Here is a 21,456-nt window from a genome sequence, read left to right as displayed (position 1 = left end):
AGCGGCTGGGCCTCACAGCGCTGCTCCCTGCTCCCTGACACTCACAGCGCTGCTCCCTGACTCCCTGCTCCCTGATTCTCTGCTCCCTGACTCTCTGCTCCCTGACTCTCTGCTCTCTGCTCCCTGACTCTCTGCTCCCTGACTCTCTGCTCCCTGACTCTCTGCTCCCTGACTCTCTGCTCTCTGACTCTCTGCTCCCTGACTCCCTGCTCCCTGACTCTCTGCTCCCTGACTCTCTGCTCCCTGACTCTCTGCTCCCTGACTCTCTGACTCTCTGCTCCCTGACTCCCTGACTCTCTGCTCCCTGACTCTCTGCTCCCTGACTCTCTGCTCCCTGACTCTCTGACTCTCTGCTCCCTGACTCTCTGACTCTCTGCTCCCTGACTCTCTGCTCCCTGACTCTCTGCTCCCTGACTCTCTGACTCTCTGATCCCTGACTCTCTGCTCCCTGACTCTCTGCTCCCTGACTCTCTGCTCCCTGACTCTCTGATCCCTGACTCTCTGCTCCCTGACTCTCTGACTCTCTGCTCCCTGACTCTCTGCTCCCTGACTCTCTGCTCCCTGACTCTCTGCTCCCTGACTCTCTGACTCTCTGCTCCCTGACTCTCTGCTCCCTGACTCTCTGCTCCCTGACTCTCTGCTCCCTGATCTCTGCTCCCTGACTCTCTGACTCTCTGCTCTCTGCTCTCTGCTCCCTGACACTCTGCTCCCTGACTCTCTGCTCCCTGACTCTCTGCTCCCTGACTCTCTGCTCCCTGACTCTCTGCTCCCTGACTCTTTGCTCTCTGACTCTCTGCTCCCTGATCTCTGCTCCCTGACTCTCTGACTCCCTGACTCTCTGCTCTCTGACTCTCTGACTCTCTGCTCCCTGACTCTCTGCTCCCTGACTCTCTGCTCCCTGACTCTCTGCTCTCTGACTCTCTGCTCCCTGACTCTCTGCTCCCTGACTCTCTGCTCCCCGACTCTCTGCTCCCTGACTCTCTGACTCTCTGCTCCCTGACTCTCTGCTCCCTGACTCTCTGCTCCCTGACTCTCTGCTCCCCGACTCTCTGACTCTCTGCTCCCTGACTCTCTGCTCCCTGACTCTCTGCTCCCTGACTCTCTGATCCCCGACTCTCTGCTCCCTGACTCTCTGCTCCCTGACTCTCTGCTCCCTGACTCTCTGCTCTCTGACTCTCTGCTCCCTGACTCTCTGCTCCCCGACTCTCTGCTCCCTGACTCTCTGCTCCCCGACTCTCTGACTCTCTGCTCCCTGACTCTCTGACTCTCTGCTCCCTGACTCTCTGCTCCCTGACTCTCTGCTCCCTGACTCTCTGCTCCCTGACTCTCTGACTCTCTGCTCCCTGACTCTCTGCTCCCTGACTCTCTGCTCCCTGACTCTCTGACTCTCTGCTCTCTGACTCTCTGCTCTCTGACTCTCTGCTCCCTGACTCTCTGACTCCCTGCTCCCCGACTCTCTGCTCACCGACTCCCTGCTCCCTGACTCTCTGCTCCCTGACTCTCTGCTCCCTGACTCTCTGCTCTCTGACTCTCTGCTCCCTGACTCTCTGCTCACCGACACTCACAGAGCTGCTCACCGACACTCACAGAGCTGCTCACCGACACTCTAAAAGACGGGGCTACAAATATACTTGGTTCAGAATCTGAGTTGCGTATATTCTATTGGAGAATTTGCACACCAGGAATGTGTATATTAAGAAAAAGGCAAGGCATTTACATGCAATCGTTCTATTTGCTTAAGTAGGTGAGGTGGGTGAATGGAGAGCTCTAATGTCAATAACTCCTTGAGCAAGTCGGTCCCTCAAAATTAAAGAAAGACTACAGTAGGTAAAAAAATATATATAGTCAAACTTGCTGACACCCAAAGTGCCTCTCAGTGTTTTATTTGTATGTATTTTGGTGTGGGTGGCCCCAGTGGGAATCCAATCTCCAACCACTTGTGAGAATGACCACCCCAGCAAGGAGCTAGATGGGTCCAGGTTGGAATAAGACGCTCATTTCCTCCAGATAGCACATTCCCGTAGCCAATCTAGGCCAGGAAGTGAATGAGGCCTTCGCTAAAGAGTGTTTGTTTAAGAGAGACGGCACAAAGGCGGCTATTGAAAGAGAGAGGTGGCATGCAGGGAGAGCGGAGGCTCCTTTAGAGGTACAGTAATGACCAGGGAAGTACGGGTAATCTCTCACTAACAGGAGCTAGGCGGGATTAGCATTCCAGCAGCACTGTGTGTATATTATTGTAGAAATAACAGGGTGTGAGTGTGAGAGAGTGTGAGAGAGAGAGAGAGAGAGAGAGAGAGAGAGAGAGAGAGAGAGAGAGAGAGAGAGAGAGAGAGAGAGAGCGAGCGAGCGAGAGAGACAGTGACTGTAAGAAATGACAGGGTAGCTAACACACACACACACACACTCACTGCCTGGTTCACTCGTTTCTTGTACTGTAGCATTCCTTCATGTCAATGTCATCTCCTACAAACATCATGTAGTGCTGTGTGGTGTGGTGTGTGTGTGTGTGTGTGTGTGTGTGTGTGTTGTGTGTTTTGAGAAACATGCTCATTAAGACAAGACCACATGACAGACTGAGCCCCCTGATCGTCATGTACAATACACTCTCAACAGACGGAAACAATCCACACACCCACACAAGATGCACAGGAAAGATGAAGAGAACAGGACAAGAGATGTTTTACTTAGTGGCCATCTGGTGCATCTCTCTGTCTCTCCGTTTCTCCATCTCTCTCACGCTGTCTCCATCTCTCTGTCTCTCCGTTTCTCCATCTCTCTCACGCTGTCTCCATCTCTCTCTGTCTCTCTGTTTCTCCATCTCTCTCACGCTGCCTCCATCTCTCTGTCTCTCCATCTCTCTCTCTCTCCATCTCACTGTGTCTCCATCTCTCCGTCTCTCCATCTCTCTCTGTCTCTCCATCTCTCTCAGTCTCTCTCTGTCTCTCCATCTCTCTCAGTCTCTCTCTGTCTCTCCATCTCACTCTGTGTCTCCATCTCTCCGTCTCTCCATCTCTCTCTGTCTCTCCATCTCTCTCAGTCTCTCTCTGTCTCTCCATCTCTCTCAGTCTCTCTCTGTCTCTCCATCTCACTCTGTCTCCATCTCTCCGTCTCTCCATCTCTCTGTCTCTCCATCTCTCTCAGTCTCTCTCTGTCTCTCCATCTCACTCTGTGTCTCCATCTCACTCTGTGTCTCCATCTCTCTGTCTCTCCATCTCACTCTGTGTCTCCATCTCTCTGTCTCTCTCTGTCTCTCCATCTCTCTCCATCTCTCTCTGTCTCTCTATCTCTCGCAGTCTCTCTCTGTCTCTCCATCTCACTCTGTGTCTCCATCTCACTCTGTGTCTCCATCTCTCTCTGTCTCTCCATCTCTCTCCATCTCTCTCTATCTCTCGCAGTCTCTCTCTGTCTCTCCATCTCACTATGTGTCTCCATCTCTCACACAGGACAGCAGGGTTCAGACTGAAGGCTAGATGGTTTGCAGTGTGGCGTCACCACACAGGACAGCAGGGTTCAGACTGAAGGCTAGATGGTTTGCAGTGTGGCTAAAGCCTGGGCACAGGATTGGCACAAACAGCACTTGTGATTTCATAGTAGTGACAGTGCCATACTGCTGTAGCCATCATTTCTCTGTAATGGCTTAGCAGTATTGACTGTCGACCTCCTTTCACTGCAGTTACACAATACAAGATAACAGTTTCATATCTGTACTTGTGAACTGATTACCTCCTCTGGCTCTGTTCTCTTATTTACAATGTCAACCATGAGTTTACTTTAACCCTCTGAGACGGGATCATCGGGACTGTCTTTCAGAGGCTGTGGTGGGCTCAGTTTCAGAGTTAGAGTCAAGATACTGGTATTATATGAAACTAGACAGCCTAAGGTATTCATTGGTATCAACCATGTCATGCTAGCTTGTCAGGAAATGGGGTAAATTGCTACATACACAAAATGCAGAAACAGGGACATTTAGATCGTCAGTCTAACGCTCTCCCAACTGAGCTATTTTGGCGCTGGCTTCCTAACCTAACCTTGGGAACTGAGAGAAGGGCTTTTTCTGATGACCTGAGGCTGGGACTCATTTGTTTAGTGCCTCAATACAATCTTAGAATTAATTTGACATAGATTAAGCCTAATCCTAGATTACTTTCAAAATTGCCGAAACCAGGGATCGAACCAGGGACCTTTAGATCTTCAGTCTAACGCTCTCCCAACTGAGCTATTTCGGCAGTGATAGTAACATGTTTCCTGTCAGCAGTCAAAACAATATTATCAAATGATTATCACACTGTTCCATGGTGATCAATACTGCTTTTTCCCATTACTAGAATGTACTAGTCCTCAATACATAATAATGATAGTAACAGTGACAACAATGACTATGAAGATAAAATAAATATAATAAACAAAATAGAATGAATATCAATTAAAAGCTAGTAAAAAAATAAAATGTAAGCAGAATTGTCTTACTGTTTCGTGTTTAGCTGATCGAGAAGATAGAGATGTGGCTGTATGAAGTTTGAACGGTAGGTCATTCCACAATTTAGGTGCCATGGTGGCAAATGCCTGGGCTCCTTTTGCTGTTAACCTAGTCTTGGGAAATGAGAGCGAACTGGGGTCGGGGTCAAAATGCCGAAACCAGGGATCGAACCAGGGACCTTTAGATCTTCAGTCTAACGCTCTCCCAACTGAGCTATTTCGGCACGTGTTCTCTAGTCCTATCATATTTCAGTAGGTCATTCAACAATTTAGGCGCCATTGGTGCCAAATGCCTGGGCCCTCATTTATCAATGGTGCGTAACCCGTGCGTACGATCATTTCTAAGCAAAGTGTGGGACTTTGCGCGGAGCGTAGAACAAGTGGCATTTATCAACACGGAGTACTTGCAGGTGTGCGTAGGACCTGTGTACGCACGTGTGATAAATCCCGATTTTTCTGTGCGTACACACATTCTAAATTCCGTGCGCAGGAACGGAAATAGAACACTTTCTACGCATTGTTGATAAATGAGGGCCCAGGTCTCCTTTTGTTGCTAACCCTAGTCTTGGGAACTGAGAGCGGAGCCTTTTCTGACGACCCGAGGGTGCTTCCATGAACATACCATAAACACAAGAGGTAGGAGTTCAGAAATGTAGGTCGTTTATTTGGTGTGTTGTTGTAGGTAACCAATACAATCTTAAGCCCTTTTCAGACATGCACTCGGGACAATGCACAGAGAATCGGGTGCAATTACGCGGAGTTGCCTTTCCGGACATGTAGCACACGGCATGCGATTCTCCGGGGCAGATGTGTTCAGACTAGGGGTGTAAAGGTACACGTATCCGTACCGAACCGAACCGTTTCAGTGTGTACCGTACGGTACCGAACGGCTGTGTAGTGTACCGAACTAATACAACGGTATGTTAACCACTAACGACCGCCCACCGGGGGCTGATTTTTCCCAATCTAATATAATAATTGTTTTCAATGATTAATTTCAATATAGAATATTCGTTGACAGCCCTACAAGTACAATTAGTTACTGCACACTACATCACCCCTGAGTAGAACATGGAAAGCCAAACTTTCCCCCATTGTACCAAAAACCCGTACCGAACCTTGACTTCAAAACCGAGGTACGTACTGTACCGTGGTTTTTGTGTACCGTTACACCCCTAGTTCAGACATAGGAGATACTGCGCTTGGTTTAAGCGAGGGGGTGGCACTAGGTAGAGTGAAGGCATGACGAGCAAACAGTGTTTCATATATCTCATCCATCCTCAGTCAGACAGTGGAGCAAACTGGCCAGCATATCATCTTGACTTGATATTTCAAACATCTTCCGTTTCAAAGCGGTATTGAGCGAAAGCTGAACTATTTAACAAATTATGACCACTTGGTAATCGTTTCATATAGGCTGAAACACTGTGAGAAGCAGACATTCAATATAAATGTACGACTTTGCTGCAGTCTCTGAGGCGCCTCCACACTGTCACTGTTGGAACATGTTGGGAGCACCTCGCAAACTCGCTCAGATCCTGATGAGACAGATGCCTTGTGTGTCTTGTCCTTGGGAATGAAATTGAAGGGAATGAAGATAACGGAGTTATCAATTTTATCCACAACCCATGCGTTTTAATTTAACTATCGGCGGGAAATAGCCATCTGTGCGCACCATCGTTGTTTATGGAACATGGTTAGTCTATATTAATCAATACGCCCACTCACTCGCTGTGTGAATACTGCAGACAATGATCTGCTCGTGGTTGGACATGGGGGCGGGTTGTAAATTACGCGGATTTTGGACTAGGGGAGCGTAAACTCTGTGTGGAATCATTTGAATGTTTATATTCGGACATACAGCCCCTCCGATTAATGTGCATTAAGACTAGGAGTCCAGTGCATGTCCGAGAGGGGCTTTAGAATGTATTTAAAGTAGGGATGTCCGATATTATCGGCCTACCGATATCGGCATAAAAATGTGATATCGGAAAATATCGGTATCGGTTTTCAATTTTTTCTTTTTACATTTATTTAACCTTTATTTACCCAGGCAAGCAAGTAAGAACAAATTATTATTTTATTTATTGTCAAAGTATGCATAATGTTGTGTTAATTACACGACAAGAGATATGTAATGTTAATTACCTGAAATTATTCCGTTTTTGGGGGGGGGGAAACCCTGCATATATCGGTATCGGTTGATATCGGTATCGGAAATTAAGAGTTGGACAATATCGGTATATCGGTATCGGTAAAAAAAAGCCAATATCGAGCATCCCTAATTTAAAGATTTAGCCTAGTCCTAGACTAAGGATGTATAATATTTTTTTTACAAAACAATGATACAAAACAGTATATATATATATAAAAACTAAAAGGAGAATACCTTCAAGGGAAAGAAGGGACCGCACACTCCTCAGGACTGGTTTTTGCTTTTTTAATGTTGCACAATGCGTTTCGCTATCTGCTTCCTCAGGCACCTGAGGAAGCAGATAGCAAAACGCGTTGTACAATAAAAAAGCAAAAACCAGTCCTGAGGAGTGTGCGGTCCCTTCTTTCCCTTGAAGGTATTCTCCTTTTAGTTTTTATATATCTCTCTTGCGCTGACCTGCACCTCCAGTCGGGGTCCAACCAGATGTGCACGAGTCTTATTTAGTTTAATATATATATATATATATATATATATATATATATATATATATATATATATATATATATATATATATATATATATATATATATATATATATATATATATATATATATATATATATATATATATATACACACACACATTATATTGTTATACAAACAAGACAAAGAAGGACAATGACAATCACAAATATTACTGTATAAAATGTAAATTGCCATATAATCTAAGATCTAAAACCAAGGATTTATAGATTAAGGATTTGTCCTTAACCTTCTGAGACCCACTGGATTAGCGGCAGGGCTGTCTTTCAGGCTATGGTCATCTTAGTTTTAAAGTTAGAATGAAGATACTGGTAACATATTATGAAACTAGACTAACGTAAGGTATCCATGGTATCAACCATGTCATGCTAACTCATCGGGAAGGCTAAATGGCTACATACACATTAGGGCACAGTTGGTTGAGTCAAGCAGAAAGCATTAAGCCAGGATAGGAAACCAACCTAATATGAATCTGTCAGAAGGAAAAGGTGCAATCTGGTCTTATTGACAAAGCTTCAGTGACGATTATCTGAGACTTGACCGGCAACAAAGGTTTTCCCCAGGGGGGGAGGGGTCAACATGCCGAAACCAGGGATCGAACCAGGGACCTTTAGATCTTCAGTCTAACGCTCTCCCAACTGAGCTATTTCGGCACTGGACTCTGTCATAGTCCTATCATGTTCTATCAAGCAAGATTGTCAAATGATCATCACAATGTTCCATGGCACTGCTGTCTCCCATTACTAGAATGTACTAGTCCTCAATACATAATAATGATAGTAACAGTGACGCAAAATAATTCATAAAAAGCTAGTTTGAAAATATGTGTTTTTAGCTGATGCTTACACCCATCGGTCTCCAAGAGTAGCTGCATTTTCTTACTGTTTAGTTGATGTTTAAAAGAAGATAGAGATGTGGCTGTATGAAGTTTTAATGGTAGGTAATTCCACAATTCCTTTTGTCCTTTTGTGTTGGGAAATTAGAGAAAACTGGGGTCGGGGGAGGCAGGGGTCAAAATGCCGAAACCAGGGATCGAACCAGGGACCTTTAGATCTTCAGTCTAACGCTCTCCCAACTGAGCTATTTCGGCACTGGCTGTGGCAGTGTCCACAGTGTCCACAGTGTCCTGGTGACCTCATTGACCTCAAATGAGACTCACAGGACTGTCTTTCAGAGGCTGTGGTGGGTTAGAGTGAAGTTACTTTAGATAGCTTGTAAGGCAGGGGGCTAAATAATGCTTTTTGATTTGATTAGATTTGTATTTGTCTCGAACATAAAAAAAAAGAAATAAAGAAAGAAAAAGGTAAATAGTCAAAGACTATTTCCATACAGTTCAATAAGTGTTCGAGAAAGGACAGGGGGAAGTAAAAAACATATCAAGCCCTGCCCCTTCCTTACAATGTTTTACATAATAATATAATACAAAAAAAATGATATAACAAATAATGAAAATTTTTATAAAAGTAAAAATGTTTTATATATACAAATATCCAAATGAGAAAAAATACATATTAGGCAATAGGCAGTCACATTACTGCTCAAGTTCCTCTCTCTTATATGTGTCCATAAGTGCTTGTTTATAGCTGCTTTTAAATTGGTTGATATTATTGCTTAATTTTATACTCACATCCAGACCATTCCACAAACTGCAATGCACATGCTTTTAAGAGTTGTACGTACAGTAGGTTGTTTTAAAGCTAATGTCCCTCTAAAATTATAAACACTCTCTCTAGCGATGAATTTGTGTTTAATGTTGCTTGGTAATTCGTTTTTTATTGCCAGAAACATAATTTGTGCAGTTTTTAACTCATTGACCGCCGGGAATTAGACGGGGGCCCGCTCTAGCACTGCCATGCTTTAAAAGATAGGAGTGCATCACCTTGTTTGTAGAGCTATATTTTATATTATAGCTATGGATACAATACTATGGCCCATTTGACATCACCTATCTATCGTTCAATATGTGAAAAATAATAAATTTTTCCATCCATACATTCCTGTGTTATACCGTGGTGAATATAAGTATGGTTTTAGAGCGGTCTAGGGTAATTCCCGAAATGCTGAGTTATAGCCGTATACGTCAATTCCACTATAGTATAGACGTTGCCGTTTCTAGCCTGTACACACTATTATTCTGAAATCAAATCTATATCATAGGTATTATGTTCCATCATGAATGCATGAAAGGGGGGGGGGGGTTCGTTTCTGATTACTTGATTGTCAGTAACGGCATTCGTATTGAACACTAAAAACGCTTATCAGCCCGATCGGTATAAAAGCATTGCAGGATCAAGCTAAAATTGACGTCAACTCATCCTTACCGGGAGTATTCCAAAAATAATATTCCAATTGTTTGATCGCCATCTGGTACATCCAATGTCCATTTGGTCCACGGCATAATCCACCACAACATATGGATCGGGGATATTTGACGCGCTTCAATGGAACCGGGAGAACCGTTCGCCTTGCCCGACAAGGAAAAATTTAACCGGAGACATTTGGCCGTTCCACAGGCCAAGATACAAGGTTACAAAGGGTGCTCGATACCGCCGTCTAGCTGGATGCGGCTGGTATTGCACTTTGGAATTCTCAGGATGATTCCCCATGATAACTTATTTGTGTCGAACCAACCTTTTAATTTGTCCATTTCTTTCTTTGCCACTTCTAAAAGCTGCTGTAGGTCATCCCCAGAACATAAAATGTTTGTGTCGTCCGCAAAGACAACAGTATGTCAGTATGTCAGTTACTTTACGTATATCATTTATGTATAAAATTAACAATTTGGGTCCCAATACTGACCCCTGTGGAACACCACAGGTAATGTTTAAGCATTGTGACTTATGCTGACCCATCAGAACAAGTTGCTGGATAAAATGACCTATTGTGACCTCTAGGATAATCACAGCCTCATGAAACTTTAAAACCGCAAACTAGAGCATTTGTGCATAATGACTTTCCTATGACTTTGGTTTTTGATACAGAATAACAGCATGCATTTTCTATGGTGTTCCTCGAGTGTCTTAGTGTCTTAATGTGGTATTCTGAAGGGATTTTCTTTACCATGTTTATCAATTCTCGAGTGGTAAAAATTATATAACTTTGCACCAAATCTGTGTAACAAATGGTATCAACCCAAAAAAACAAAATTTTAATGGGTGCCTAACCCATTTTATTACAGATTTATGACTATAGAAACGTGACACAAAGTGCTGGAATGCATCTCAAATTAATCTTCAGGTTACCAGTTTTCAGAGAATGTCACCACTTCTATATGACATCTACTGTTGACCTGCTATCTCCCCCTAAAGATCCCCTGTTCCCCTACAAATGGGTCTATGTGGGTCTCAGACTGTTAAAGTGGTGTGTGTGTGTGTGTGTGTGTGTGTGTGTGTGTGTGTGTGTGTGTGTGTGTGTGTGTGTGTGTGTGTGCGCGTGCGTGCCTAGTCAACGTGACAAAGCACTGAAAGAGCATTAAGACTCGGATGGAAGAAAAGTTTTACTCTAAAATATTAATGGAACTATTGACGATGGGAGACATTTATGCAAACACGACGGTATCAAACAGATTCCCTACTGCAGGGCAAGTCAAACTGAAGCCAAGGGTGACGGTCGGATAATGAGAAGCAACTGCTGACACTTTCTGCGTTTCCATTTAGAGGCGTCAAAAGGCCGACATCATCGTGTGTCAAGAACAAAAGGAAGAAAGAAGAGATCTGCAGCTCCCAGGGAAAAAGAAAACTAGTTGGAAACTTGTCACAATATTCTGTCAATAAAAAAGGTAAAAAGACACATTCCTGAACCGTTGCACAAGTCTCTTCCAGGCAGGGATAGCTGGCTGAGGGAGCAGGGAGAATAGTTTCCTTTCTTTCGTTTCCTTCAGGCTAAATAGCCTCCACCATGTCTCTACTCTCTTTCAAGCATGAATGCACATACGCCGCACACTCTCTCTCACACACACACACAGACACACACACACACACACTGAGTAGCAATGCTAGACTCATTATCAGCAATGGAGAAAGGACGCTTCAAGGTATTTTCTTGGAGAGAGCTCAAGTCTAAGTTGAGTCATTTCAAGACCTGTCATGCCAAGGCAGCACTGAGAATGTGGCCGAGATTAGTTCAGTAAGCCTCTGGAGAGGTGGTGTCACACTATTCTCAGACTGTCAACGCAATGGAACAGCAAGGACTCTGTTTACTCACTCTGAAAATCTTCACATGTTTGTGTGAGTGAAAAGAGGAACAGGTAGAGAGACATAAAGAGAAAGGAGAGCGAGGCATATAAACTGCTTTTTGTAGCCATTAAAAGCCAGTGAGAGCGAGGGAACAAAATGAAAAGTAATCTCAGTAAGAAGTGAAGCACAGATCCCTTTATTCCTCTGGTGCCTGTGCTCCTCAGTGAAGATATTAACTAGGTTGGTTGGCTGGGTGGCGTAGCGGAGATTGCGCTCGTCACCAATGCAAGAGGCTGCGGTCTCGACTCCCGGAGTCAGCATTGCCTGCGGCTTGGGCCAGTTGTCATACTATCTCAATTGGCGGAGGTAGCGGATGGAAAGTCGATGGGTGGGGATTGGACGTTGTGGACAGCGACTCCTACAGGTCGGTTGGGTGACGCCTTTACAGCAGAGACAGGAAGTATCGGGGGCAGCGTGAGAGACCGCGCTGGCAGGTGAAAAGATGCGACAGGCTGCCTCCTCGTGTACCGGAGGGGACACGTGATGCAAGGCTTCTATCCTCACTCCAGCCGACCAGTGGGAGGCATAGTCTAGCAACGTTCAAGACAGGGGAGGGGAGAATTGAAGGGGAGAATTGGCGATACGAAATTGGGATGGGAGAAAAATAGAAAATAAGGAGAAAAAGTGGATCAAAAAAATATATATATTAACTAGGTCACCGCTACCAGATTTGCTCTCCCAGACAACCCAGCCAGGCTGTGTAGAACCGCCACACACAGCAGAGAACACCCCCTGACTCTGAGGAACAAAGCTAGCCACTGACTCGCACGCTAATGGCTAGCCACTGAATCTAACGGCTAGCCACTGACTCACGCGCTAACGGCTAGCCACTGACTCGCACGCTAACAGCTAGCCACTGACTCGAACGGCTAGCCACTGACTCTAGCGGCTAGCCACTGACTCACACGCTAACAGCTAGCCACTGACTCAAACGGCTAGCCACTGACTGACACGCTAACGGCTAGCCACTGACTCTAGCGGCTAGCCACTGACTCACACGCTAACAGCTAGCCACTGACTCAAACGGCTAGCCACTGACTGACACGCTAACGGCTAGCCACTGACTCTAGCGGCTAGCCACTGACTCACACGCTAATGGCTAGCCACTGACTCACGCGTTAATGGCTAGCCACTGGCTCACGCGCTAATGGCTAGCCACTGAATCTAACGGCTAGCCACTGACTCACACGCTAATGGCTAGCCACTGACTTGCACGTAACGGCTAGCCACTGACTCGCACGCTAACGGCTAGCCACTGACTCTAACGACTAGCTACTGACTCACACGCTAACAGCTAGCCACTGACTCTAACAGCTAGCCACAATTTTAAATAAAGGTTGAAATGAAAAGAAAACTCCTGAACCAGAATTTGTATTTGATTGGCAATGCTTTAACAATAAATGTGTATCAGTGGCCCGCTTCTGGAGGTCAATAACGGACAAACTTTCAGATCTGTGTGGCTTAACTATCCCATTCACAGCTGTTACGCTACTCCTGAACGATATAACGACACTACCTGTGTCCGTTCAACTAAAAAGGGTTGTCCTAGCGGGTGTCATAGCAGCGAAGAAGCTAATAGCAATGAGGTGGAGGGAGCCTGAGAAGCTTACAGTGATTAACTGGTCCCTAACACTATTGGATGTGATTTATCTTGAGATATCCACGGCGCGGGTGATTGGGGTGGGACAGGCAGGTATTGACCTGTGGTTTGCAGCAGCCGAAAAGGTCAGGACCGCCGTGTGCGGCTGAGCGGGGTTGAGGTGCATGTTCGGGTGAGTCCGGGGGTCTCTTGGGAGGGGGAGGAGGAAATGTTTTGTCTGTCTTGTCTTTTGTCTTGTCCTCTTGAGTTTAGCTGGGGATTTTATGGGGGGGCAGCTATTTAACTATTTCTTCACTGTTTGGTCACTTTTACACGGTCTCTGTGAGTCTATGGAACACCTCTACAGGTTTTTGTTTTGTCATGAAGGTTCATTGCTCTGTTTTCGGGTCGTGTTCTCAAAAAGTGGTCCTTGTGGTGAATTGGAGATGTACGTTTTATTAATATAGGGTCACACAGCCGGGAATCGGGGCTGAACACTGGGAAAGACCATTTATTGGATAGTACCCCTTGGATTTAAAATTTAGAAGGTTGAACTCTGTTTTCTTTTCTCTTTGTCTGTATAAATTGTTATTCTGTATTATTATTGTTTTTGTTATTTTCTTGTGAAGTTCTATGTATTGTGATTGTGTTTAATGTGTTGTCTTGTTTCATGTGAATAATAATAAAAAAAAAATTGATCAAAAAAACAATAAATGTGTATCAACCATGAAGATTTAACCACGCGCATGATTGACCTCCGGTTCCAGCACACCCCCTTTCATTCATTCACTCTCCGGCTATTGGCAAGTTTACTAAAGGTCAGGACAAGGGCAAACATAACATGCCCTGTTAAGTAAACACGGTTAGCTTCACTGGATTTGAAACAAACAGGCTTATTCCTTTCAGTCAATGCATTTCTGTGTTCCTTATAAAGTTAATTTACCTTCTGTAATTGGCCTAATTATAGCCATTCAAAAGACAGATTTTTGAGAATATGAGAGGGCAGATACACAGATTCAGATACTTCCGCCCCCTCACACACACACACGCACACGCACACGCACACGCACACACACACACACACACACACACACACACACACACACACACACACACACACACACACACACTGACCTTGTGCTCGAGAGTAGACGGCTACGGAGCCGCTCACCAGGCCAGCGTACAGACAGTGTTTCCTGTAGACCAGGCTGGTGACGGTGGACTTGTCTGGGGTGAAGAAGTGCTGCAGGCGGACCTTCTTGGAGCGCTGGCTGCTCTTGTACACGATTATACTGAGCAGAAGGAGAGGAGAGGAGTCAGTTCACTATTATACTGAGCAGAAGGAGAGGAGAGGAGTTAGTTCGTCCAGAGAGGTGCCTACACCGTGGCCATATTAGCATTTTGTAGACAAGAATTGGGTTATAGAGATACAGAAATAAAATTACCAAGTCGATATTACTCATACACCCGTGGTGTATTTGGGACGTAAATCGTACTTTTCCCCACTCTTGCATTTAAAATTTCTATCATCTGACAGTGTCAGTAGCCAATACCTATATACGGTGGCACAGTGGTTAGCACTGCTGCATCACAGTAAGAAGGTCCTGGGTTCGCAGGGTGTGGAGTTCACGTGGGTTTCCTCCAGGTACTCTGGTTTCCTCCCACACCATAAAGACATGCATGGTAGGCCGGGACTACAGATGAAAACTAGCTCATTAGCTAATTCTGGCACATGTACATTGATGTGGAAACTGAAGATGTTAAAAACATAATCGTCAGTACCTGCCCTCCTCCATGCCCAGACAGACGGTGGGGGTGTCGCTGGCCTTTCCCAGGGCGGCGGGGTGGTTTTCGGGGGCCGTCTCCCCGTTCTCCTGGGGGGTCTGCTCCGTGGGCACGTAGGCCATGCAGAGAATACGGGACTCCACGTTGAAACACTCCGTCACCTTGGGGCTGGAGCTCTGCATGGCCACTATGGCTATCTGACCCATCTGGTTGGTGCAGCTTGCCACCTGAACACACACACACACACAAACACACACACATGTCACGAGAGAGAGAGGAAGAAAGAGAGAGAGAGGAAGAACACACACACGTGTCACGAAGACAGTTTGAATGACTCTTATTTAACTATTATAGTCTTATTTAGTTATATAATTATAATAGTCTACCCAGATATGAAGGGCATTAAAAGATCCTGAAAACACCAAAGATCCTGAACCTCAGAGGGGAAAACATTCCATCGCTCTCTGTTGACTTTGTATTTTGTGACAGTGCTTCCTTGTAAAAACGTCCTTGTGACTTCGATCAGCTAGCAAACATCAGAAGAATGCCTAAAGGCTGCTGTGTGGTGGGATACACTGCCAACAGGGTAAAGAACCCAGAACTGTGTTTCCATAGGCTTCCAAACGGAGAAACTGAGCCTTTAAGAAGATAAAAGTGGATACAGACAATAAGATGTCAGGCGTCAGCAGCAGAAATGGGAAAACTGTCAGCTTGCCAGCAACACACACATACCTAACTAAAGCTAACTTGCCCCATTGTCATTTTAGTTCTAAACTATTTTTGCCATAAACGCTACTTTTCCTCCCTCATGTGGTGTGTCTAACCTGGAGATATTGACAGCTTATTTTTTTTGTCAATATACCTTGCTCTCTGGTAGACAGGTTACAATAATCCTTTGACACGCTGATACCTACCACTGCACTTTTTACAGTCTTATTGTTTCACTGTTCTGTCCTGTCTTGCACTTTACTTATAATTATTTATTATTTATTACTGTTGTATTGTTCTAAATTGTGAAATGCATGCACTATAATCGTCAAATCACATTCCATTTGTACTGCAATATGGTGAATAAAGTAATCTGAATCTGAATCTGATACGTCATGTTTTTTAACTAGCTACAGACATTTTGTTAGGTTTTCTTTCTTGGTTACATAATTACTGCGCTGATTGTCTGCGCTGAGTATGACTCACTGCGCCCTGTCTCTGTACCCAGCGACAGAGAAAGAGAGCCGTGGAGAGACACTGTTTCGAGAGCTGGGTCACGATTCCAACTCAAAAGATGCACACGCAGAATTTAAACAGACGTCGGGTTTTGCCTTCCAGATGACGTCGGCGAGAGAAAAGGGCCCATTAAGCCGTGGTTCTCCCCAGGTGGGTCATAGGGGGAGGGCAACAAGAAACAAGTGCTGACGGACTCAGTTGCATGAGCTATAAAGAAGCCTAACATTCTCATCCAAGCGAAAGGCAATCTGTGAACAGAATATATTGATCATCTAATGCTATATCACTTTCACTAACAATTCTGAGCTAAATGTAACATTTTGTCCTGCGAGCCACACGCCCCCCTACTGGGGAGCCAGGTTTGAGAACAACTGCCATAGAGTCTCTCTATGAGGAGAACACAGCAGCACAACCACCATAGAAAGGTTTAACACAAATGACATTGACAAATGACAGTGGTGGTGAAGGAGGCAATTTCCACCTTACATTGTGGGGAGCGCTTTGAGTGTCTAGAAAAGCGCTATATAAAATGTAATGAATGAATGAATGATGATCATTATAACCACCCATGAGTCCACGAGCAGTCCAGAATAGAAATATAAAACCTTTATGTCACTATGATGATTAAGATAAACAAAGCATAGATATCTCAAGTTCTTTCGTAATAACTTCCCCCCCCCTTAACCTCTGAGCAGGCTACGTTTTTCAGAATTAAATACTTTCACAGCTGGCTCCAAACACTGGAAGCGGAGTGCAATCTCGACTGGCCATAAAAATACCATGCTAGAGTGTACTATTTATTCATCTAACTGGTCCAAGGTTTTTCCTCTAATGTTTAAAACATAGTGTAGGCGGTGATTACCATAGCAATGACAGTGGGTTTGTTTTGGAGTACCGGGGGAAGCCTGAAGTGATCAATTAATTATTCTATTCATGGTCGTGGAAAACAGCTTTACATCCCTGACCATCAGTAAACAGCCTGGGGGCTATCACTGGTAATAGATGATACAGAGGACCAAAAACACGTGTTCTTTCCTATCTAATATAATAGTGTGGGTCATTAAGCCTTTCACTACCACACTACAGACGATTACCGTCTGTAGTGTGGTAGTGAAAGGGTTAACCCCTTGCAGTGTAACAAAGGACAAATCTGCTGCTGAAAATGGGAGATGTCCATCAGTGGAGGATGCAGATGGAGTTTTAAAGTTAAACATTTTTGTATCACTGTTTTATCACTATTTTCTGTAAACATTAGAATTAAAACGTAATTTGCGTGTAAGAGCTCACGCAAACATTTTATGGCCTCATAAAGTCAGAGCCCCATTTATTGTCTATGGAACAGCCCCAGATCACTGATTGGAGGGTTCTGTCTCTCACGATTAAATCCAGATACCGAGGCTGTTATTACCATGAATGAGCAAACAGCTGTTGAATTATTCATTTAGTTCTCTCACTTTTTAGTGTCACAAAGCCGTTGCATGTTTTTTCTTTCTTTTTTTATACAGCTGGCCAGAGGCTTGCATTACGTGTGCTACACGAACACTGCTGGAGAATTCAGATAGAATATACTGTTATCCAATGGAATTAATGCATTTAGCATTTTAGCATTGAGCACTTTTAGATTATATATTAGATGATTGGATTATTAGATTATATATTGCATATATTTAGCATTTAAGCATTTCATGTTTTTTTTTTAGATTATATATTAGATTCGATTTAGAGTATTAGATTTTGTAACTATATTTATTGTAGGGCAAATATAACTGAGAGGGCATACATACCCTCATCTCACACCTTGTTTTCCATATGCGCATGTCCAGAGTTAATTATATTGAATATAGTTTACACTGCCTTTTTATTTTGTCTTCTCCACCGTACTATAATTCTGTGACCTGTACCTGTATGTCTTCTACTACCTGTACCTCCCCTCCCCCCTCCCCCCCATGCTGCTATGATGCCTGAATTTCCCCAAGGGGATCAATAAAGGAATATCTTATCTCATAGTGGACAGCTATTCTGGAGCTATGACGTCAGTGTATTACAGGCCAGGCAAGCCACCTGGGCCAACATGCCTCCCCGTTCCTTCTCTAGACAGTAGACACTGGAAAGAAAATCGCCTTTTCAAATGTTAGCAACGTATTGATCGAGATATTGGAATATCTTTGGTTATTCTGCCATTAACCCTTTTCACTACCACACTACAGCAGGTTAACCTTTCACTACCACACTACAGCAGGTTAACCTTTCACTACCACACTACAGCAGGTTAACCTTTCACTACCACACTACAGCAGGTTAACCTTTCACTACCACACTACAGCAGGTTAACCTTTCACTACCACACTACACCAGGTTAACCCTTCACTACCACACTACAGCAGGTTAACCTCTCACTACCACACTGACTACAGCAGGTTAACCTTTCACTACCACACTACACCAGGTTAACCCTTCACTACCACACTACAGCAGGTTAACCTTTCACTACCACACTACCGCAGGTTAACCTTTCACTACCACACTACATAAGGTTAACCTTTTCACTACCACACTACCGCAGGTTAACCTTTCACTACCACACTACAGCAGGTTAACCTTTTCACTACCACACTACAGCAGGTTAACCTTTCACTACCACACTACAGCAGGTTAACCTTTTCACTACCACACTACAGCAGGTTAACCTTTCACTACCACACTACAGCAGGTTAACCTTTCACTACCACACTACAGCAGGTTAACCTTTCACTACCACACTACAGCAGGTTAACCTCTCACTACCACACTGACTACAGCAGGTTAACCTTTCACTACCACACTACACCAGGTTAACCTTTCACTACCACACTACATAAGGTTAACCTTTTCACTACCACACTACAGCAGGTTAACCTTTCACTACCACACTACATAAGGTTAACCTTTCACTACCACACTACATAAGGTTAACCTTTCACTACCACACTACATAAGGTTAACCTTTCACTACCACACTACATAAGGTTAACCTTTCACTACCACACTACATAAGGTTAACCTTTCACTACCACACTACATAAGGTTAACCTTTCACTACCACACTACAGAAGGTTAACCTTTCACTACCACACTACAGAAGGTTAACCTTTCACTACCACACTACAGCAGGTTAACCCTTCACTACCACACTACACCAGGTTAACCTTTCACTACCACACTACATAAGGTTAACCTTTCACTACCACACTACATAAGGTTAACCTTTCACTACCACACTACAGAAGGTTAACCTTTCACTACCACACTACAGCAGGTTAACCTTTCACTACCACACTACATAAGGTTAACCTTTCACTACCACACTACAGAAGGTTAACCTTTCACTACCACACTACATAAGGTTAACCTTTCACTACCACACTACAGAAGGTTAACCTTTCACTACCACACTACAGCAGGTTAACCTTTCACTACCACACTACATAAGGTTAACCTTTCACTACCACACTACAGCAGGTTAACCTTTCACTACCACACTACATAAGGTTAACCTTTCACTACCACACTACAGAAGGTTAACCTTTCACTACCACACTACAGCAGGTTAACCTTTCACTACCACACTACAGCAGGTTAACCTTTCACTACCACACTACATAAGGTTAACCTTTCACTACCACACTACATAAGGTTAACCTTTTCACTACCACACTACAGCAGGTTAACCTTTCACTACCACACTACATAAGGTTAACCTTTCACTACCACACTACATAAGGTTAACCTTTCACTACCACACTACATAAGGTTAACCTTTTCACTACCACACTACAGCAGGTTAACCTTTCACTACCACACTACATAAGGTTAACCTTTTCACTACCACACTACAGCAGGTTAACCTTTCACTACCACACTACAGCAGGTTAACCTTTTCACTACCACACTACAGCAGGTTAACCTTTCACTACCACACTACAGCAGGTTAACCTTTTCACTACCACACTACAGCAGGTTAACCTTTTCACTACCACACTACAGCAGGTTAACCTTTCACTACCACACTACAGACTGTGCGTTAGATGTTCTGAGGAGGAACGTCGGTGTCCAGTGGAGAGTGGAAGGTAAACTGTGAGGAGAAGCTATGGACAGGGCGTCTCACCCAGACGCAGCCGTGGCCCAGGACAGGAGTGTCCGCCGTGCTCTCTGTGTTGATGTGGGGCTCCGGGTTGTGGACCGCACACTCCACCTGGGAGGAGAGAGGAGGCAAGGATGGTTAGAAGTGGTCCATAAAAAAATAATAATAATAATAATAATAATAATAATAATAATAATAATAATAATAATAATAATAATAATAATAATAATAATAATAATAATAATAATAATACATATTTTGAAGGCCAGTGGGAGACAAAGACATCATTAATGGCAAAAAATGAATTTGGAATTCATCAACAAGTGAGTGAGTGAGTGAGTGAGTGAGTGAGTGAGTGAGTGAGTGAGTGAGTGAGTGAGTGAGTGAGTGAGTGAGTGAGTGAGTGAGTGTGTGTGTGTGTGTGAGAGTATGAGTGAGTGAGTGAGTGAGTGAGTGAGTGTGTGTGTGTGTGTGTGTGTGTGTGTGTGTGTGTGTGTGTGTGAGAGAGAGAGAGTATGAGTGAGTCAGTGAGTGTGAGTGTGTGTTCTAGAGAGAGGGAGGTGAGGTGAACCTTGAACTCCTGTAGTTTGGACATGACCACGGGCATCTGTCTCAGCAGCAGAGGATGCTTCTGCTTCTTGATCTGATTGCCGTCATCCTCCGCAAAGAACCAGCCCTGCATGTTGTCCTCCTCTGTTAGGACACACACACACGCACACACACACACACACGCACACACACACGCACACACACACATACACACGTGACTTTGAGTCCATACCAGAGTAATTTCATTTCTAAGAGAACACGTTGTCCAGTGTGAACTTATCGTATTCCAATCGTGTTCTGCAACAGCATGTGGTTTAAAGATGTACATGCCGGACTGCAAGCGGCCTGTCCTACAACCCAACGTCCACAGAGGCAGCGTTGTGAATCTAACATCATGGTATTATTCAGTATGCGGGACAAGATACAAACATGCTAAGTTAGAATTACATTTTTTTTACATAAATCATGTATTTGATGCTGGTGGGTAATTTAATTGGCATGAAAACATGTTTGTGTTTGGATTTCGGCCTCAAGATTCCTCTTGTGATAAATATGATTTATAAAAATAAAATTATTTGGGCAACAAAATTAGCTGTATGAAAGGCTGTGGCAGAATTGCTTTGGAAGTTTACATCAGCCAGAATATAGATTGGGCACTGAGGCAGTGAGAGGCTGTCCCACTGTATAATAAAACTAAAGAGACCATGGAGTGGGATGTGGCAGAGGCCCAGAGGATAGAGAGTGTGTGTGGGGGGGGGGGGGGCATTCTATAAACAGAAACTTTATGGTGT

The 21,456-nt window shown here is 44.2% G+C and overlaps 1 protein-coding gene across 1 annotated transcript in view; it reads right to left on the bottom strand.

The window, feature by feature from the left end:
* arhgef10 (Rho guanine nucleotide exchange factor (GEF) 10) overlaps positions 1-21,456 on the bottom strand; it is a 171,146-nt gene that overhangs the window by 30,411 nt on the left and 119,279 nt on the right. The window contains exons 22-25 of the mRNA XM_084311130.1: positions 20,688-20,809; positions 20,141-20,227; positions 14,770-14,999; positions 14,122-14,279 (exon numbers count right to left, since the gene is read on the bottom strand). Coding sequence (XP_084167256.1) covers positions 14,122-14,279; positions 14,770-14,999; positions 20,141-20,227; positions 20,688-20,809 — 597 coding nt within the window. The remainder of the gene's footprint in view (positions 1-14,121; positions 14,280-14,769; positions 15,000-20,140; positions 20,228-20,687; positions 20,810-21,456) is intronic.

Source organism: Notolepis coatsorum (assembly GCF_963971535.1).
Source record: "Notolepis coatsorum genome assembly, chromosome: 3".
Lineage (NCBI taxonomy): Eukaryota > Metazoa > Chordata > Actinopteri > Aulopiformes > Paralepididae > Notolepis > Notolepis coatsorum.
This window is presented reverse-complemented; position numbering and strand designations above follow the sequence as displayed.